Below are 18,813 nucleotides of genomic sequence, written 5' to 3' on the forward strand. Positions count from 1 at the left end.
AATGAAAAGAGAGTGGAGGGATGGACAAAGAAAGTGGAAAAAAGAAAAAAGAAAGGCAGGTAAACCAAAAGTAAGGTGAGAGAGAGAGAACAAAAATTGAGTAAATACCATTAAGTGGCTGTCCAACATGATTTAGCTCCTTTCCAATGACTTGTATATTGCCCCGGACAAATTCACTGACATTCAGCCTATAAGCACTTTGAAGAACAGCTATAGAATTAGCAGCTCCAGAAAGATCTGTTGTAGTTGGCAGAGCAGTATCATCCAGTGTAACTAATTTAGTTTTTTCAATAACTAGAATTTAAAGTTTTCACCTTACTTTCAGGTTTAAGCTCAGAAACTGAGATATAAATACTTGATAGATAAAGAATTGATAATAGTATTAAGGGTACTGAGACACGAATTGAGAAAGATGGTAGGGAGCATAACCATGCAAAGGGGATGCCAAAAGACCAGCCCCCTCCCAAGAATACTGAAGAAAAACAATTTGACTTTATTTTGAAACATAGACATACGCGAGAAGGGGGTTTGTGCCATAAGAATTGTTTCTTCTCATTTTTTAGAAGATAAACTGAGAAGACATTTCCAAATGTCTGTCAGAAGATAGTGAAAGGTGAAAATGCCCCTCTAACAAATCGCTGACATGCCACTATTCTCAAGAAGAAATAACAGCAAGGTTTATGTTTTTTTGGTTTCTATCGCATATTTTCTCAGCTTAAGCAGCTCTTTATCTTGGTAATTCAGTCATTTGATTTTACGCGCCATAAACGAAAAAAAGAAAACAGATTATGCAACGTTTTCGTCACCTACGTTATTAAACTAAAATTTAAGAAGGACTTTACCGGAGTAGAATATAACTTAGATATATTGGTTGCGATATTTTATAATAAGAAATATCAAAGTGAAGCTTTTATTAAGGAGATGTATCAAAAATATAAAGGTATGATCCATCATCAAACAGATCGTGGTAACAAACTGTAGGTAAGGAGCGTTTAGACACTTCTTGAAAGCATTTGACTCTGTGCACAGAGAGGCAATATGGAAAATTCCTCTAGCGTATGGAATGCCACCGAAAATTGTGAATATGATTAAAGCCCTGTATGCTGTACAGGTTTGTGCATGCCAGACAGAGAATGGGCTGTCAGAGTGGTTTTCTATCGAGTCCAGTCTACGTCAAGAATGTTTAATTATCTCTAAGATTATTCGCAATGCTTATAAATTTTGTGCTTCGAGCTTGCCATTTAAGAGGAAGCATATAACTAAGCCCGGAGCGTCAAATACACGACTGTGATTTTGCTAACGATATTGTTCTCGTGGCTCACTGCCAAGAGGACCTCCAACATAATCTGAATGAACTAGCAGCGAAAGCTGTCCCTATGGGCCTGAAGACTACTGTTGATAAAATGAAAAGTATACCAAAAGCAGTTTGGACGACCATTGCAGCTGGGATTCAATACAAAGGCACTGATATACTGATATAGAAGAGGTCAGAGAATTTAAGTGCCTTGGTAGCACAGTTATCCAAGATGGGAATTGTGTTAGAGAAGTCTTGCTACGCATAGCTTATGCAGGCGGAGCATTTTCTTAGCTGATGAATTCTTGAAGATGTAAATACTACTCTCTGAAGTTGAAGTTGTGATTGTTCAGGATTATCGTACTCTCTGCACTTTTATATGGATACGAGTCCTGCAGCCTTTCAAAGAATGCTGAGAAAAGACTACTTGGCTTCGAGAATAATTGCCTGCGTAAAATCCTTGCGGTACATTGGACCGATAGAGTAGCGAACGCCCAGATAACGCCTAATACCGAATAACCTCTGGTGACCGACGAAATCAAAATGAGAAGATGAAAGTATTGGGGGCATATGATCCGCATGAGTGAAGGACGCCTCCCACACGATTTATGGTGTTGGAACCCACCCGGCATTCGAAGGAGCGGAAGACAATGCAGCACACTTGGGCAATCCCTGGAGAAAGAGGCAACGAGTCTCCGAACCACTCTGAAGGAACTTTGGTCTTTGGCACAAGATCGGTCAAGCTGGAGCTCAACTATCGTTGCCCTATGCGCTGCCATGCTTAGGAGGATCTAAGTCTAAGTAAGTAAGTATAAGTAAGGAGCGACCCGTCTCAACAGTAACCAAATTCCAAAAAAAGGAATTTTGATACCAATAGATACATCAAAAGAATTAAATTTTTATGCTGATTTCAAACACATAAGTTTCAATAAGTTTAATCTTGATGAAAATTTTTTTTAGTACTTTTAAAAGAGCTATTTATTCTAATTAAACGGCCGTTGTGATTCAGGGGTAAAGCATTAAGGAACTGGAACAAAATTTGAGTTTTAGCATAAAGAGCGGGGTATTCACGAGGGGGCGAACCCCCTCTTATACGTAATAAATTCTGTTCGTTTTAAGTTTTAGTGTTGCTCCTTACTTTCTGTTGAAAAATTGTTTTTTTTTATATATATATTAAACGAATGATAGAGCCAACTTATTTGCAGAACACTGTTTTAGGTTAAGCAAAACTGTTTACAATTTAGTTCACAAATAATTGGTTTCACAAAAAGTCTGCCTGTTTATGCCGTTCCACGTAAATTTACCCTATGCAAAATTAAGAAAAACTCAAATCTCCAGAACTAAATCTAGGGCGAACTCAAGCGGTAAGAAATTTGGCCCACACAAAAATCAGCATTGCAAATGAAATTTGAAGAGTATGATTAACCGGGAATAAAAATTAAAGTCAAAAGTCAAAAGTAGGTTTTAAATGCATATTACTTAAACTGTGTTCGATTGGAGGGGAGCATACATAAGAGTATATTTTCAACCTCCGATTAAGTTTCTTTCAACCATGGGAATCATAATCTTGTTATACTTTCCACCCTTTCCACTCTAGAATATGTACCAATAATTGCCTTTTCTGTGCTATTATTTATTTTACTGTGGAGTTATTAAGATGAATTTACAAGAGGTATGTGTATATAAGCTTCAGCTAAATGAACATGTAAATCTCTCCATGATCTTGCCGGAGACAGATAGCTAAGGCAGAAAATATAGAAATAAAGTAGGAAATGTAAACTAACCAGACAAACAAGTGATTTTTATAGTTTTCAAAGGGGGAGGGGCTCACAATCTTCGGCTTGGGTTTTTGACCACTTAAATCGATAATGGATTTTCCGTTCTTCAAGGTGGAGGACTGTAATTGTCCAGTTCAGGGTTTCCAACACTAGAGATTCCGGTTGCGTGCTTTCTATTTATTTCTGCCACTTTTTTGAAGGGGTTCAAACTAGGTTTTAAAATCTGGAAAATTATTTTTAGCAGCAAACTTTACTTATCATGTTTAACCCCTTCAGCTGTTTATCATTCCAGAATCTTCTTTAAGAAATTTTCCTACTTGACATTTTTTTTCAAAAACGTCTTTTTAAGCTTTGGGCTGTTAGGGGGCTACGGTTTGATCTTTTTTAGGTTACAGGTAGAGATACAACAACAATTTAAAGAGTAGGCTAGAAGACCAGGAGATCAAGTTTTTGGCTGACGAGATCTAGCGAACTTGACTACAATACGTTATTTTGGGGGATGTATTAAGATATTTTGGGCCATCCTGGCTTAGTGGAAGGTGCACTGGCTTGAAAATTCTTTGTCCCAGTGGCATGGGTTCAATCCTTGTCGTAGCCAGTAATTTAATTTGGGACGAGGGTCAGTGGCGTGACTCAGTAAGCTCAGCCAGAGTTGACCCAGCTATAAATGGGTACCAAGAGAAATCTGGGGAAGGTGATCAGGAAGGGTGTGCGAAAGCACAGTATGGCTGCCCCCCAGCCCAACATCGCACTTCCTGGCTGAAGGGTCACGAAGCAGAGACAAGCACCGCCGGTTTGGACCTTGAGGGTCTAGTGCCGTCAAACTTACTTTACTGCTTACTTATTGAGATATTTTCTTTAGAAGCTTAATGAATATGCAAATTTAATGGGACATTTCCTTAATGGCGGTAATGATGAGTTGCTACTGGGATCTTTCAATCAATCTCTTCTAGATACGTAGCAACAATAGATTTAAAAGGCTTAGAAGCCCTTGTGCAGGATGTTTTCATTTGATTTTATTTATTTCATTTGTTTGATTACATGACTTTGTATGTTTTCAAATACGCATGTATGCTTTACCTTTGAAATGTCTTTATTGTATTCCAGAACAATCGAAATATTTACTGTGGTTTACTGTATACATTTTTTGTATACTAGAATAATACCGTGCTATCTAGCTATTCATCGTAATCTTTTACACTTTTTTTTTTAGATCAAATCCGTAAGAAAACACTATGAACAGTTTAAAAGCCATATTTTTTATTTTTTGCTAAAATTATGATAATACGGGATGCGTCATTTGGTCTTGGACACAATTTTTTCGGACATTGAAAAAAGAAAAACCTTTAAAAGGGTTCTGAAATCACATTGATTTCTATAAACGAAGCAGTCACGCAATCTGCGGATTATTTACAGCCCCGTTTGAATTAGTATGAGAATTAATATGATGGCTTGTCTTATTTGGCGATTAATTAAAAAAAAAACTAATTTTTTTAGCTGAAAGTAAGGAGCGACATTAAAACTTAAAACGAACAGATATTACTCCCTATATGAAATGGGTTGTCCCCTCCGCAATCCCTCGCTCTTTACTCTAAAGCTTTTAATTGTTTTAAAAAATAGAATTGTGGCAAAGAGTCAAACTTTAGCGTAAAGAGCGAGGGATTGCGGAGGGGACAACCCATTTCATATACGGAGTAATTTCTGTTCGTTTTAAGTTTTAATGTCGCTCCTTACTTTCAGCTAAAAAATTAGTTTTTTTTTTATTTCTGAACGTTTTTGAATTAATGCATGTTTGGTTTTGGCTCTCCGCACATAAATTATTAAAATGAAATTTGTATATTCATTCTTTTTTTGGCTAAATGGCTTTCTCTTAGTTTCGATCAGACGATTTTGAGAAATAAGGGGTGAAGAAGGAGGTCTAGTTGCCCTCCAACTTTTCGGTTACTTAAAAATGCAACTAGAACTTTTAATTTTTAACGAATGTTTTTATTAGTAAAAAATATACGTAACATAAGAATTAACTTACGTAACAAACTTTCATAATCTTATATTTTTATTATGTATACGAGGGGGTTTGTACCCTCGTTAATACCTCGCTCTTTACAATAAATCGTAAGTTTTGTCCCAATTCTTTAAGAATGACCCCTGAATCAGAAAGGCCGTAGAATAAATAGTTGAAATTACTAAAAATACTTTAGCATAAAGAGCGAGGTATTTATCTCCTCCTAAATACCTCGCTCTTTATGCTAAAGTATTTTTAGAACCCCTCATATGCGTAATAATCTCTGTTCGTTTTAATTTTCAATGCTACTCCTTCCTTTCCTTTGAAAAAACGTTTTCATGTTTATTTTTCATTGTTTTCTTATAGTAATGCTAGAAAATCCTGCGCCCTTTTCATTGAAAATCCTGCGCCCTTTTCTTCCCCCATGACAGATTCCTCCAAGGAAAGATCCTCCAACATAGCCCCCTCCCCTCAGCCCCACCCCCAAACAAAATAAAATCCCCCTGAAAACGTCTGTACACTTTCCAATAACCATTACTATATGTAAACACTGGTCAAAGTTTGTAACTTGCAGCCCCTCCCCCAGGGATTGTGGGGGAGTAAGTCATCCCCAAAGACATAGTTATTATGGTTTTCGACTATGTTGAACAAAATGGCTATCTCAAAATTTTGATTCGTTGACTTTGGGAAAACAATGAGCGTGGGAGGGGGCCTAGATGCCCTCCAATTTTTTTGGTCACTTAAAAAGGGCACTAGAACTTTTCATTTCCGTTAGAATGAGCCCTCTTGCGACATTCTAGGACCACTTGGTCGATACGATGACCCCTGGGAAAAAGAAAAAAAAAACAAAAAAAAAACAAACAAATAAACACGCACCTGTGATTTGTCTTCTGGCAAAAAATACAAAATTCCACATTTTTGTAGATAGGAGCTTGAAACTTCTACAGTAGGGTTCTCTGATACGCTGAATCTGATGGTGTGATTTCCGTTAAGATTCTACGACTTTTAGGGGGTGTTTCCCCCTATTTTCTTAAATAAGGCAAATTTTCTCAGGCTTGTAACTTTTGATGGGTAAGACTAAACTTGATGAAACTTATATATTTAAAATCAGCATTAAAATGCGATTCTGTTGATGTAGCTATTGATATCAAAATTCAATTTTTAGAGTTTGGGTTACTATTGAGCCGGGTCGCTGCTTACTACAGTTCGTTACCACGAACTGTTTGATTAACAATAATAAGCATCTTCGCTTTCGGAAAAAGACGTGAATGAAGTCAATAGCGCTTATAAACGCGGTAATGGTGCGTCAATAGTGTGGTAAATCAGAACAGCCTTGTTCTATTTTTAGTCATCTAAGTATTAAAGCAATGCGTTATTACAAGTTCGGAATGGCTATTGGTTGAAACATTGGATGATGTGAAACCTCTTCTAATCTTCTTGCATCTTCTATAAGGAGAATAATGAAGAAAACAAAGGCCTGGTCTCAGCGTTGTAGACCTTATACCATGAACAAAGACGTGTACAACTTATAACTCGGGTACAACTTGGGTAACTTACTTCTGGATAAATTCCCTTTAGCAGTTGCATTCAAAAGAGCTTTCTTTATTTCTCTATAGGATATAACCATTCGCCGAATAAGGTGAAAAGCGTTCACAGGATGACCAATGAATGTTTCATATGACATGCTACTGGAATCAAGGTATTCTTTTGCTTTTGTATATTCTTCGAGGTACCTGAAAATTTCGAAAATATTGAATTAGTGAACAAAATTGTATCGAATGAATGCTCATCAGACGCAAAGAAATAAGGAAGAAGCAACTTGACTCAATAGTTTCCGAAACTCTAAAAAAAGGAATTTTAATAACAAATAATATACCAAAAGAATCGAATTTTTATGCTGACTCCGAAATTTCCTGATTTTCACAAAAGGGGGCGACCCCCATAAAAATTCAAGTCATCTTAAGTAAAATTAGACAATTAGATAAAGCATATCAGAGAATCGTCGTGGTAGAGGTTTCAAGTTCCTATCTACAAAAATATGGAATTTTTGATTGTTTTTTGTCAGAAGAAAGATTACGGATACGTGTTTATTCGTTGCTCTTTCTTTTGTTGGATTTTCACTTTTTCCCCATGGCTGATCGAATCGAGCCAATTGTCCTAGAAGATTTAGAAAGGGTTCATTTGAACAGAAATTAAAAGGTTTAGTGCCTTTTCAACTTACCAAAATATTTGAAGGCAGCTAGCTACCCTCCCACGTCCTTTTTTTCCCAGATGACATCTGGTCGAAATTTTGAGATAATCATTGAGTTTGGCGTTGAAAGGTCACATAAATGTGCATCTGAGCGTTGTAAACCCCTCCAGCCCACCAGAAAAGGGCTGTGAGTTAGGCAAATCGTCCATTGTTTACATTTAGTGTTTGTTATTGAGAAATATAAGAAATTTTTGAGGGGGATTTTCCACAAGGAAATTTTTCAGCGAGAAAAAAGTTTTCGTGGGTAAGTTTTTAGGGCGGGGGTTTAAATTAATGGAAGGAGGGGATTTCCTGTTCTTATTTGAAAAATATTCAGAAATAAATTTAAAAAAGGTGTTTCAACTCAGAGTAAGGAGCAATATCAAAACTTTAGATAACAGAAAAATATTGCTTTTGTGAGGGGGACTAACCCTTTCTCATCCCTTGTTCTTTCTGACTAAGTTTTACTTTTTATCCCAATTCCTAAAAACCGAATCCTGAAACACAAAGGCCGTTGAATTCGATTGAGAATTATTTTTAAAGAACTTTAAGACTTTACTGTAAAGAGTGAGGGATGTGGAAGGGCAGCCTTCCCTTCAGTAGTGAGGCCTCTGTGCTTTTGACAACACACAAAGCCACTATTCCTTCCTTCCTTTCATGATTTTAGTTGAACGGCGACCCCCTCAAGGCGTAGGTGCTGTTAAACTTCTTCGAGACGCAGGTGCATGTTACGTCACAGGCAATATTTTCTTAGTCATGCCGTGCACCAAAAGTAAAGATAATGCATTTACAAGATTAAAAACGAATTAAATGCATTAGTGAAATATATTGGAGACAACGATCTGAATCAGTTTACGTCGTGTCCAGGATGTATCTACTCCAATTTATTGATATATTAGTTGCAACAAAACAAAATGATGTTCTGATTTTGCTTTTAACCACTACCTAGATGTCCATTTGGCAAGGCAACAAGAAATATCTCGAACATTCCTGCCTAAACATGTTTTGTGACGTCACTCCTCCTCCCCCTAGAAGACTTTCATTTTCCTCAGTCAGTTTCTTTTTGAAAGTGAGATCAGGCACGTATGCAGGAATTTTTTTCGGGGGGGGGCCAAAACCTTCGAAACAGCAGATATAAAGTAGCACTTTTTTTATTTAGTAGCTAAATAACTGCAAAAAGCACGTACATCAGAAAATAAAGATTAATTTTAATCTGTAGTATTGTAGCGGATGGGGGAAAGAAGACTGAAGCCTCAAAAGTACGTTTTAGGCTCAGGTTATGTTCATAGCGATTTAGAACCAGAGATTAATCTATAATATCCCACTGAAATGGAAATTTTAGGGTTAACAGTGCAATATGGGTGCTGTGGGGGGTATTTCTTCTATTGCAAAAATGTCGATTTTAATTAAAAATGATAATTTCCAAAATTGATCCATTGAGAGCTGTACTTTATTCTGAAAAGGGGAGGATAAACACCCTAATATCAAGGATAATTCTATTTTGTTGTGGAAAGCAAACTCTCTTTACGAAAAAAATAACAGTACAATCACTAATTACTTCAAAGAGGGTAAAAAGTTAGAAAGAAAATGAGTTAATAATTGGGCAATGTTAATAACTTGACCAGATAATTGCATTCTGTAAAATCTAAAAAAAGACTTCACACCTGTATCTAGATTCTCAATAAATGCCCTACTTTTGCCAGAAATCCCAAGAAACCATGGGGAAATTAAACATTTAACAAAATTTCGGGGGATGGGGGCCGAAAGCCCCCCCTTTGTTCATGCCATAGTGAGACAGTCAACGTAGAAAGACGTTTTACACATGTCCATTATGTTTGTATACATTGGATAGCTGGTCATCCTGTGGGATTTTTACTTTCGTTGATGACTATAATCAAGACTGTAGTTTATGCAATGCGCATAAATTCCGTTCAGAAATTTACGCGGTGAAAATTAAAGACTGTAAGACGCAGTGAAAATTAAAGACTGTAATTCCTGTCTTGAAGAGGCTTGTGACTGTCTTGAAGAGGTTTCGTATGTTGCAATTGTCACTAAAATAAATGTGATCAATGGGAAAATACTTACCCTGGCATGATTGCAAAAACCCTAATGGTGATTTCATACTATTTTTAAGAGATTGGTATCGTCGTACTTTTAAATTGTTTGGGGAAGAAGAACCTGATGGACGCTTCAATTGCTGTAATGATAAGAGAGTCTGGTTTTTACGACATTGCTGCGAAGATACAGGCTATTATGATTATAAACCTACTGATTTTTATTTGGCTGTTACAAAAAGTGATTTTTCATATGAGAATTTGTGTGTGACATTGTTTCAAATAAGCAAATTGATAAACGTGAATTTTATAACTTGAAACAGAACAGTATTATTGACTTTAGAGAGATATAATAAAAATGAAGTTACATTATATTGTAGAAAATATAACCCTAACTTTGTATGCCAAGATGAATACAAGTCGAATCCTGACGAGATGACGCTACTTATCATTTTTCGGATGTTACCTATACGAGAAGAATAAATCTAAGGGACGTGGAATTTTTGTGCATATAAGTTTTATTAATAAGCAAATTTAGAAACTTATTAAAAACATTTCACTTTTAGGGCTTTGAAATTTATATTATATAGGTATCAAATTGTATTTTCAACTAGAAAGTCATTCAATCGAGGATTGTCACCAAAAATGCTAAGAAATTCACTGTGACTATATCCGCTTCTTCGAAAAATGAAATATAATAGGGCATGAAAACCACAGGTTTTGGTTGATAAATCTTGTACCCACTTTCGGTTATGAATAATAGATTTTACACTTTGTTCAAGAAATGTGCGGAGTGTGGAACATATACGATAGACCAAGAGGGTCATAAACTCCAAAATCTTCGCTGTTTGAAAGATACATAGCCAATACCCCGTCTTTACCGTTGATGGACTACTATTAACAATGATAAGGATATTGTTAACGCTTTGAAAATGATCGAGGAAATCCGAGAGTATGCAATGGGATTTTTATTTTGACATGTTAGGATCCAAATTGAATGTATTGATTATTTGATTCGTATTCATGGTGCCGAGTCTAACAGAACACTTCCATCAGGGGTAATTTTCCATTAGGTTTCAAATTGATTTAATGAGATTAATGCTACAATCTCCTCGAATGGTTGGGCAAAGGTACGCTCTAAACGTACTGTCCCCGTTTGGACTAAAGTTATATTTTGAGTACCGGACGAATCCAATACAATGCTACCATGAGTTTTGGCAAACATATCTCCAGTTATACCATTTTAAAGTAATTATAAGTGTCGATCTAGAGATTGCGCTGTCAATTCATGTTAGGTCATGTAGGGTTTATCAAAGGATAAATTGTAGAGTGGAATTCCATTTACTTTACATACAAGAGATGAAAGTCCTAAAATTTCAGATTTTTGTGAATAATTTGTCTTTGATTCAACAGCACTGGTACTTTTTGCAAAAGCCAAAGCAAGTTCTGAAACAATTTCATAATTGATAAATGACGAATCAGTGTAGGTACGTGTATGTACCCGTAGCAATATGTGGTTGATTCATGATTTTATGAGGAATGAGTGATTTGATATTATTTTCACTAGTTCTTAATTTTTCAACCGCCAAAAGCAACAGGGCTCATAGCTTGTTGTTTTCGTACATGAAATATTGCCGAGGTGAAAGAGACTGTTCCGTCGGGTGCAGTACCAACTACTTTTCGTAAAATAGAATTGGACAGAGCAAGATGCAGTCTTACATCAATCTTTACATGGGGGTGGGGTAACCATTAGTGTATATTAAATATTTCATGATTTATTTTCCCAACCAAATGTAAATCTTTAGTTGTCGCATCTGTAAGTAAATTGTTAGTGACAGTGTCCTTTTTATATTCATATCAAATAACCCTACCTCTCAAAAGCTTAATGGACATTGGAGTCATAAAGATGAATTGTACATAACTCGCCTAATTTGAAAGATTGTCGTTTGTGCTCACCAATGTTCCATTTGTGTAGACACTGATATGTCTAAACAAATTGTGTAGTACACAAATTTCAAAATGTTTGAGAATGACATATAAATCTATAAATATGGAAGTTAACTTTATGAAATAATCTTCACTGGAATAAATTTGAAAATGCACGTTTTCAGAGAGCGGTTGCTACGGATAAAATTGTTCATATTAGCCTTGTTTTACACCCTCAACAATATTTTCTGAATAGGAAAACTTTAGGCATGAGTGGCAGAGAAAAGTGGAAAAAAAGAGAAAAAGTGGCAGACCTATCTTAATAGATAGGTTATCTATTAAGGAGATATAGATAACCTATTTTGATGGTGAGTAATAAATCTTCAGACCTGCCAGGAGTATTGTTGTCATCTCCCTATTTTTTGAACACGTGTGGACTATTTTCATGAATAACAAACCCTTGTTCTTTACAAAATCAAAAACATTCAGTAAAATTTCAATGGATTTATTGGGACTAAGAAATACCATAAGTTTTATTCAAAGACCAAGGCTCAATTAAGCTAATTCAAAAAATTTTCATCGCCAAACGAATTTAAATCTATTTCAAATAATTTGAAATTGAAATAAATTAGAATCTTCAACGAAACCGTAACCTATGATATAGGTAAGTTACAATTTCAAGGTGAGTTTCCAAACTCTCATTTGGTCAATTACTTTGGGAGATGGGACTGTTTTCATGAAAAAGCACTGAATATTACACCTAATGTTTTTTGCTTGAAATATCGGCTACTAATAAGACATTTACTCATTATTTTGTTGTTTTTTTTTGGTGGGGGGGAATTCGATTACTATAAAAGACTATAGAGTCTTCGACTACTATAGAGGAATTGTACGGAAAACACACGAAATAAATTAAGTTAATTGTAATATCTTCAAGATTGGTAGTGCCAGTCTGAAGTCTTCCTCCCCCTGCACACATTCGTCCTTATTAAATCCCCAGCCTAGGGGAGACAAAGGCAGCCTAGCCCCTTCGACCAAGTGCCTGGTGGTAGTCACCCGTTGTTACATTGTATATACAGTTTCCCTTTTTATCAGGCATGACTGAAAAACAAAGTTTGATAAATATCATTTTCCTCCGGATTCATCTTAAGTAGCTATTTGATTCCTTCTACAATAGTTTCGCTGAAGAATAAGAATGGAAACAAGATAAATAAATGGTGCTTTAAAGCTGGGCTTGGAAAGTACTGACAACCATAAAACTTTGAGTAAAGCGATTTTCTGATTGAATGCCTTGGGGGGTTAAGGATTGCTCTGGGTTCAAAGCAAAGTACGAAAAGGGCTTGGCCTCCTGTCACGTTTCCCTATTAAAATTGGCCAAAACATTAAAATCCCATTCACGGAAAATTCGTAATGAAAAGTCCATTACGGATTACCTTAGTACGACAAACATAATGATATGGCAGCTTGTTCGAGTTCCTGGCGATGGCAAACACCAGAACGAGCGAAGCGCAAACGATCGTCATGGATCGAAGAGAACGGAGGAGGCAGACGTCTCTCTCTGCCGAGCAGCACCCGGCAGAGCCCTAAGTCAATGTAAGTCAAGACAAGCATAAGCAGCAGCGGCGCATATTCGCAAAAATGAAGTGACATAACTAGAATGTTATTTTCTATTTTAAGGTGCCAGTGCCATATCTAGCTTAATTAAAAAAAAATATATATATATATATATATATATATATATATATATATATATATATATATATATATATATATATATATATATATATATATATATATATGTGTGTGTGTGTGTGTGTGATTTTTCTTGAAACAGAATATTCTTCTTTTAGATTATTTACTTTAAGCAATCTGTCTCGGAAATAGTCCCGTCTTTGGAACTCTTCTCTATAGAATAGTTTTATAAGTACCATTCTAAGAAACTTCAAAAGAGCCATTATAAGGTTATACTAATGAAGTCTATTCGTAGCGTATACTACTTTGGAAATCTCTTTACTTTAGGGTTCGTCATCATGGGACACTCTGATCCAGTGGTTCCAAACTAATTTTGAGCTATGTCCCACCTCGGCATTTATAAAATCCGGATCCCCCTTGTGATATCTCCGTTCCGGCCTCTGTCTCCGTTCATCCATCCGTTCCTTCATTGTCCCCAAGTGTGTCTCTAGTTCCGCCCAGCGATCCCCCATTTATAAATCTATACTACAATGGAATATAATACCCTCCAGTGTCGAGCTACCCACAAGTTTTCGCACGCTGTATAACAATGTACTAAAATTTTGATATTATAACTCTCTAAATTCTTATTCAGTTTGCTTTAATTACCCATGTTTTCTCTTTTCTTTTTTTCTCTCTTCTTCATTTTCAATTTTTTGTGGTTATGGTCCTCAACAAATTTGCTTCCAGGATCCTTATTATTATTGGTGTTATATATTTTTTTTATTTGAATAAATTGAATTGATATTTAAATTTTGTTATTCAAGATTTTACGTGTATTCACCTGAAGAAAGCTTAACAGGCCATTAACTTTGGGACATTAAATGGCCATTAACAGGCCATTAATCTTTTTCGGGTCGTCTTCTGGGCATATACTAATGAAAAACGCTATGAAATACTACTACTGAAAAATACTATTATACTCATATACTAATGAAAAATACTGTCTGAATACAACACCTTTTATACAATGTAAATGTCAGTGCAATACTAAAATGTATATTTTTTGCTCTTTATGCATATGAATGTGACACCATTCACATGAAACTGTTTTTTTAAGATTAAGACTCTAAGGTAGAGACTGCCGAAGGGTGTAGGTCCTGTCTATGACCAAAATATTGCCATGCCCACAGATGGGGCCAGCGCCCCACGTTGGAAATAACGGCTCTAATCGCTGCAGAGCTTTTAATTGCACTTGTCTATGAAAAATTCACTGATATAGTACTAAAGCACCATTTAACTAGTCACTAATTTTATAACCAACAAATTGTAAGCCTCTTGACATTTCGCCCAAAGGTAAATTCAAGCTGTGCTCTTGCTTACTCTTTTTCTTGGGGCGTAATTGGCTATGGAGCAGAGGAATCAACTGCCACTCCCAGACTATGGCTTGCCCCTCCTTCCCCCCAGACCCCATCTTGCTCTCTCCAGGCTGAAATTTAGTTTCTTCAAATTTTTTTATCAAAACTAAGGTAAGTCTACATAACTCCAGCATCCAAAGCAACGGGTCGGTTTTCTTTAGTATATCTTTACCTTTAAGGTACTATATAGCTCATTTTTCAGTTTTTACTCTCATTTTCACTTGATTTGGAAAAATTGGCTTCAACCCCCCCCCCCAGGATTTTGACGAAATTACAGCCCTACTTACATTACGTCACCTGTAAACTTTGCAGGCCTTACCTGTCAATAGCAGAGAATGATCCGTTTAATTGAGGCCTCATTTCCTTAAGGTCACGGACAATATCCATTTCCAGTAAAAGTAAATTTTCTAAATCAGAAGTTGCTGCGAAAACGTCATCGCAAGTATTTTGCCTTAAAAATAATACGAGTAGTAGCCAAATGATAACTGAAGTTGTCTCCTAAAATGGACAAAAATGTTACGGTATCTTAAATGATTGTCTCATTGAAGATGCTTAATTTTTAAGTACTATAAATATTAAGTTTAAGCTTAACATAATCAATGATGCAACCTTATCACATTTTGATTTGTTGACATTACTGTATATTAAGTCATGAACTAGGATGTCAATGTAACATTATAATCAACAGGTGCCTCATTTTAATTCATTTGGGGGAAGCGTGCAAGATTCAAAAATTTTTCTAATGGGGCTTGTATTGAAGAATACCGTCTTTTCACCACTTGTCCAGGCTTGTTTCTCATTTTTTAGCATGGACTTAAAGATACTCTTATGGAACTAAAGATACCCCCGCACCCAAGGACGCGAACTCACTAAGATGTAGGGGGATAGGGACTTCTCATTACTTAAAGTTAACACATAACCTATTATAAACAACCCATTATCCGCTATCTAGGGGTATATTTTTCTTTGTTTTTTTCCGATTTTTCCTAAGAAAAATACCAAAAATATCCAAGTTCATAGGTAAATTGTCTCAAATTCCCTCTCCCCCTGATTAGCACCCCAGCCTACATACTCCCGAACGATAGCCTAATAAATTGGCAGCTGGTTATTAAAGCTGGACTTATTGGTTATTGACTTTATCATTTTGTTTTTATATTTGTTATATATATTTGCTTTAATTACATTTATTATTTACGTTTCTTTATAAATTTATTTGTTATATTTATTTCTTTTACATTTATTTTATTTGCTTTATATTATTCTTTTTTTATATGGCTCGTTGGTGCAGACTAATGTACAAAATATTGAAGTGACAAAATAAAAACTTTGTTTTTATGCAGCATTTGATTGCATTATTCCGTTATGTACTCATTAAGGCAAGACGTCATTGGCAGAGGAAGGGATAGGTGTTGCAAAACATAGGAGAAGTCTCTGGTTATGGTCTAGTTGTACCAATAGATTAGTTTGCGCAAAATCGTGTCTTAAGAAAAAACATTCAAAAATCATTTGCACCTTTAACTTGAAGTTTTACTCCCGTGAAATTATGGTGCTCAAAATTCATTTTGCAATTTTAATTTTAGAATGGGCCAAATCTCGTACAAATTGAGCTCTTCCTAGATTGTGTTCTAAAGATCTGAGTTTTGCTGAGTAGGATTTTTCGCAAATTCAAAAGAATTTTGTCACTGGAGTATTTTTTTTTGTTTTTTTTATTATTATTTTTTTTATTATTATTATCTTTTTTTTGAGTCGTCTGGACTAATTCCTGCGGAATATTATTGGTGGGCTCAATTGTGTTTGCATTTTATGTTCGGTGGCTTGAGATTTAGACCGTTGGGATGTACCTGGAACAAACGTAGTATGCTCAGTTTTATGTTTACTGAATTTAAAAGAAACGGTATAAACACGCATGTCGTAAATTTGGCTATTTATGAACAAAAAGTTTCAATTTCGACGTTAGATATATTGAAATGTCGAAAACATTTTGTCGGAGTTATACTTCAATCTGATAGTCTTTCTTTTAGTGAAATGTAATGACAAAACTGTAGGTAATAACAACGTTGTAAAATCTTTGTTTTTTTTAATTTGAAGTGGTGGTTCCCAACCGATTTTGGGTGATGTCCCGCTTAGGCATTTTTAAAATCCTAATGACCCCTTGGAATATTTTTAATCTTGCTACACAGAATTTTACGCGTATTCACCTGAAAGACGCTTAAAAGGCCATTAACTTGGTTTCTTCATTTCATCCTCTAGGCATATTTTATACATTTTTGTTTTTAGTGTAATATATTATTATGCTAAATTTATGAATGTATGCAACACCTTTTACGCAACGCCTGACGTCATTAGAATACTACCATATATCTTTTTTGCTCTTTAAATGCATACGAATGTGAATACTACCATATATCTTTTTTGCTCTTTAAATGCATACGAATGTGACGCCACTCTGATGAAAAATGTTCTTTTTCAAAATTAAGGCTCTAGACTAGAATATAGTCAATTAAAAGATGCATGTCCTGCGCATGACCCACTAAATTATTGTCATGCCCCTCTAGTGGGCCTGTGTCCCATGTTGGGGATCACATATTTAGAACAATATAAATCAAATGACTGAAAATATCCAAACAAAGAACTACTTTGACAAAAAAAATACGAAAAGGAATTAAAAAAAATATTAGGCTGTTTTTATTTCTATCCAAGAAAAGCAGCATGTAAATGATATTTTAGAGAGTTGTTTCGATCTTTCATTCATCTTCTGGCCGTACTTCGAAAAAATACTTCTGGAAGAAACAAGGCTATACCCACATTCAGGACTTTATTTCATGTTGCAAACCTGTCCAAGGAGCAATATTTTTGAAGGTCCAAATTTCAAAAATACAAAAAAAAAACAAGCATATTATATGAAAACTTAGAAATCTGTTGGGATTTCTTTTTCTTTTTAAAGATCTTAAATTCCGTTGGAGAAAAGACTCGAAACGTCACTTATGAACATACCCTTAGCAGACACAGTCATTAATCTTATGTCAAGCATATTGTATACAAAATATTCATATACACATATATATATATATTCTTAGTATTTACCTTCGAGGTGTTACAGTTTTAAAAAGCCAAAATTTATTCATTTTTTCTTTTATAATTTCTTAACATGAATAGCTTTTTTAGTCCTTACCTTCATAATATGGAATAAAAAGTAAAAAACCCGCTGCAATATGTACAGGTACAATTGGCACTGTTGAGCGATTATGAGCTTCAGATGCTGCCGTGTGAAGTGGAACGAATTGGTAGTAAAGAATAAAGCACGGGTCGTCGACCAGCGAGTAGTCACGTTACCGCTACAATTTAGACTTTTTTTGCAATCATGTATCATAACTAAATATTGAGCATTTCGCACACTGGCATTTTAGGATCGATTATCTAAACTTGGTCAAGTATCAGCAAGGCCGTATTCAGAGTTTTATTCGGGGAGGGTTTTTGTTCGGGGTGATGTTCGTGGGGGGGAGGGACAAAGAAACGAAACGAAAAAAATGTATATGTGTTTTCAACTTTTCTTTTACGAGTTGGATCAAAATTTCAGGGGGGGGGGGGTTCAAACCAAGTGACCCCCCAGAATACGGCCCTGGGTATCAGGATTCTTCAGGTAAATATTTACATATTTTGTTATTAGGAAAATCAAATGCTTTATTCTGAGAATGAGTATTTAACAATATGAGTGTTTAATCTAGACTGGATAATAAAGGGCCAGCCTCCCACAAGCTTTTGGCAGATAATTTTTTGGCCGAGATTGATGAAAACTTCGACTCAATCGAATCTTTTTTATTCCTTCTTAATAAATTAGTCTTGATAGCTACTATTTAAGTCTATAATAAAGTACCAAGGACATTGAAAATGGAATCTGATTTTTTAAACTAGTTACGCGAAAATTTGCCAACCATAAGAAAGTTTTTTGAAAGAATGATAAAGACCTACATAAGTAGTTAAGGAGTTTCCGAATCTAGCGGGTGTCAAATTGAAAAAAAAGGAAAAGTGGGTGAAAAATGAGCAAAAACATTTGACATCGAACAGCTTAAGAAGGTAGAACCCTCCTCTGTCCTTGAGATTTAACATATTGCTAATGTTGAAACTCCCAAGGACAAAAAGTGTTGCCAAATCTAGCGAATCAGTTTTATTTATGCATTTTTGTGGTTCAATGGGGCAACACGGAAGAGATTGTGTTACTGCTCAACTTCATAATTCTAAAACAATTAAAAGAAAAATTTAGAAACTGGCGGTTTTTTCCAACGTCACATCCCAAATTAGACATCCTTTCCCCAAACCACACTGCTTTTCTGTGACGAACAAATAGACGTTCAAATGGGGATAAGTTCATCATTTAGACAGTGAAAACAGGTACATAATTCATACATATACATATTTCTTCTGATGAATACTTATTTCTGC

The 18,813-nt window shown here is 35.4% G+C and overlaps 1 protein-coding gene across 1 annotated transcript in view; it reads right to left on the reverse strand.

Annotated features, from left to right (window-relative positions):
- LOC136026469 (prolyl 4-hydroxylase subunit alpha-1-like) overlaps positions 1-17,696 on the reverse strand; it is a 49,866-nt gene extending 32,170 nt beyond the window's left edge. Inside the window, exons 1-4 of the mRNA XM_065703079.1 lie at positions 17,546-17,696; positions 14,693-14,871; positions 6,632-6,807; positions 109-294 (exon numbers count right to left, since the gene is read on the reverse strand). Coding sequence (XP_065559151.1) covers positions 109-294; positions 6,632-6,807; positions 14,693-14,871; positions 17,546-17,551 — 547 coding nt within the window. The 5' untranslated portion in view covers positions 17,552-17,696. The remainder of the gene's footprint in view (positions 1-108; positions 295-6,631; positions 6,808-14,692; positions 14,872-17,545) is intronic.
- Positions 17,697-18,813: the final 1,117 nt, after the last annotated feature.

This window comes from Artemia franciscana, chromosome 1, assembly GCF_032884065.1.
Source record: "Artemia franciscana chromosome 1, ASM3288406v1, whole genome shotgun sequence".
In the NCBI taxonomy this organism is placed as follows: domain Eukaryota; kingdom Metazoa; phylum Arthropoda; class Branchiopoda; order Anostraca; family Artemiidae; genus Artemia; species Artemia franciscana.